This window comes from Temnothorax curvispinosus, unplaced genomic scaffold (assembly GCF_003070985.1).
Source record: "Temnothorax curvispinosus isolate PA1 unplaced genomic scaffold, ASM307098v1 QBEX01008376.1, whole genome shotgun sequence".
Lineage (NCBI taxonomy): Eukaryota > Metazoa > Arthropoda > Insecta > Hymenoptera > Formicidae > Temnothorax > Temnothorax curvispinosus.
This window is the reverse complement of record NW_020218156.1, coordinates 1-2049: the sequence shown is the minus strand read 5'-3', so window position 1 is coordinate 2049 and position 2049 is coordinate 1. Positions and strand designations below refer to the sequence as shown.

At 38.5% G+C, this 2049-nt stretch overlaps 1 protein-coding gene across 1 annotated transcript; it reads left to right on the top strand.

Moving 5' to 3' along the window:
- Positions 1 to 431: 431 nt before the first annotated feature.
- Positions 432 to 2043, top strand: LOC112457856 (protein fuzzy homolog; the record flags this gene model as incomplete). Its single annotated transcript, XM_025021153.1, has 5 exons — positions 432 to 509; positions 630 to 1022; positions 1092 to 1289; positions 1402 to 1601; positions 1690 to 2043. Coding segments are annotated over exons 1-5 (1223 nt in total), but the record flags the coding sequence as incomplete, so codon positions are not given.
- Between the last annotated feature and the right edge of the window lie 6 nt (positions 2044 to 2049).

The following is a 2049-nucleotide window of genomic DNA, read 5'->3' as shown; positions in this document are numbered from 1 at the left end:
GCTCAATATCTAATAGGTGATTAAAGGCGAATTCAACTTGAATCTTTCTAAACTATGGAAAAAATTAATCTTTCGTCAAACAGCTGACTAATTGTCAAACTGTACTCTGAGTGATGTCATGTGGAAATTCTCCGTGATATCAATATGTATACATCTTGTCACACGATTTTTTGTACACTGAGATTTCCTGCCAAGTACAAATCTGTTTTGTAATTTGCCTTTTGTAAAAATATTGTAGAATGTTGTGAACAGCACCGATCAATTGTGCAAAATATGTTGACAACAACTTCCCACGTGATCAATCAAGGCACGGAGTATTGATTTTTAAGTCTAAACTTAAACCACATCTGCCTTTGTACAATCTTGAAGCGCTCGAAGACATATAACAGTAACATCACAAGTTCTAAACGCAATTTCGAATCTGAACGAGAATGTCGGCGCACGTTATGTGCTTGACCTCTTCCGGAGGGATTCCTCTGTTTTCACGCCAGAAGGGAGACAGCGACACGGTAAGCACATAGAGAATCAAATGGATTTGCAGCATTTTAAATTAAACATGTTTACAAAAAATACATGTAATGTCTTGCTGCACAGAAATCAGATATTTTAAAATTGATAATTGTTTGCAGATGACTTTCTCGAAAATTGCGTCCCTCAATGGAGTTCACATGTTCTTGAAATCACACGACATCACTCTCCTGAGCACGGATTTGCCGGACGTGACGGTGGCGTGGAAAGAATTCGAGCAGTGCATCATACTGATAGCAATCGCGAGCGGAGTAACGAAATATGTGCTGGACAAGTTTTTGGACGCCACCTTTGGCGCAATGATTCTCTTCACCGGCATCGATGAGATAAAGAATACTAAAAATATAGAGAGGCTCAAGAAGGATATGCGTCTATGCAGTCCTATTATCGACAGATTAATGGACTGCTTGAACATAGGGGACAAAATTTCTACGAAAACCGATATGATCAACATGACGGAATGCATCATATCCTCAGAGAGTCATTTGCTTCAGGTACCTGAAATTTTCTTATATAAATGCTGCATGAAATTACATGTGATACTCAATGAATATGCATTCAAGACCTGTTTAGAGGGATTTATGGAATGTTTGGACTCGATGTACGGATGTGTTCTGGTGCATGGTTGCGTGGCGGCTGCTACGGAAGGCTGGTGGTCACTGGACCCTGTGGAAAGAAAGTTATTAACGATAGCGATCGCTTCAGAGAGTATTTGTACCACACGAGACATTCCAGTGTTTCTACCACGTAAAAGTCCGAACGTAAGTATTTTTGCAAAGATATGCGTGTATTTAATTTTCTGAAATTAAAAAATAAATTGACAAGTGTGAAATGTATAATTTTAATAACTTCAATTTACAATATTCTGTTTAGGTAGCTTTCAGATTGGTGTCTGTGACTCTAATTAATCATGTAGAAGTTCTGGCGTTATGTGGACCAAATCCAGAATTAACAGAAATTGAGAGATTTGCTGTGCAATGCTGGAAGAGCAATATGGACACATTATGCACTGTTGAACAGTGTTATCCGCGAAACTTACCTACGTCGGTCTCTTTAGATAGTGAAACACTCGGGTAATCAAAATAAAAAAAAAGTTATTTATCATTACAAATATTTTATATGATTGATTGATATTATTCTAACATTCTATGAATATTTCAGCTTTCTACTAGCAAATTACAAGACGGAAAAATTCGTGCTTGGCAGAAACTCGCAATGCGCGAAAAATCGCGTGACAGGATCGCATAGATTAGATATTTTGCGAACGTTTTATCATCAAGCGGTCGAAACGTTCGCGCTCTCGCGCGAGCACGAAGAGAGCAACGACGAGAGAGTAACCGCGAGTACCTGGAAATTTATTGGAGCGAAGGAAACGTATTTGTGTTCGGAATATCATAAATGTCATGCTGTGAAACATGGTGACAATATACTTTGCGTTTTATACACGTCTGCAGTACCTACTCATACCACGAGGCTGATCAGTCAGAAAATAGTAAAAATGATACTTAGCGATAAGCAAAC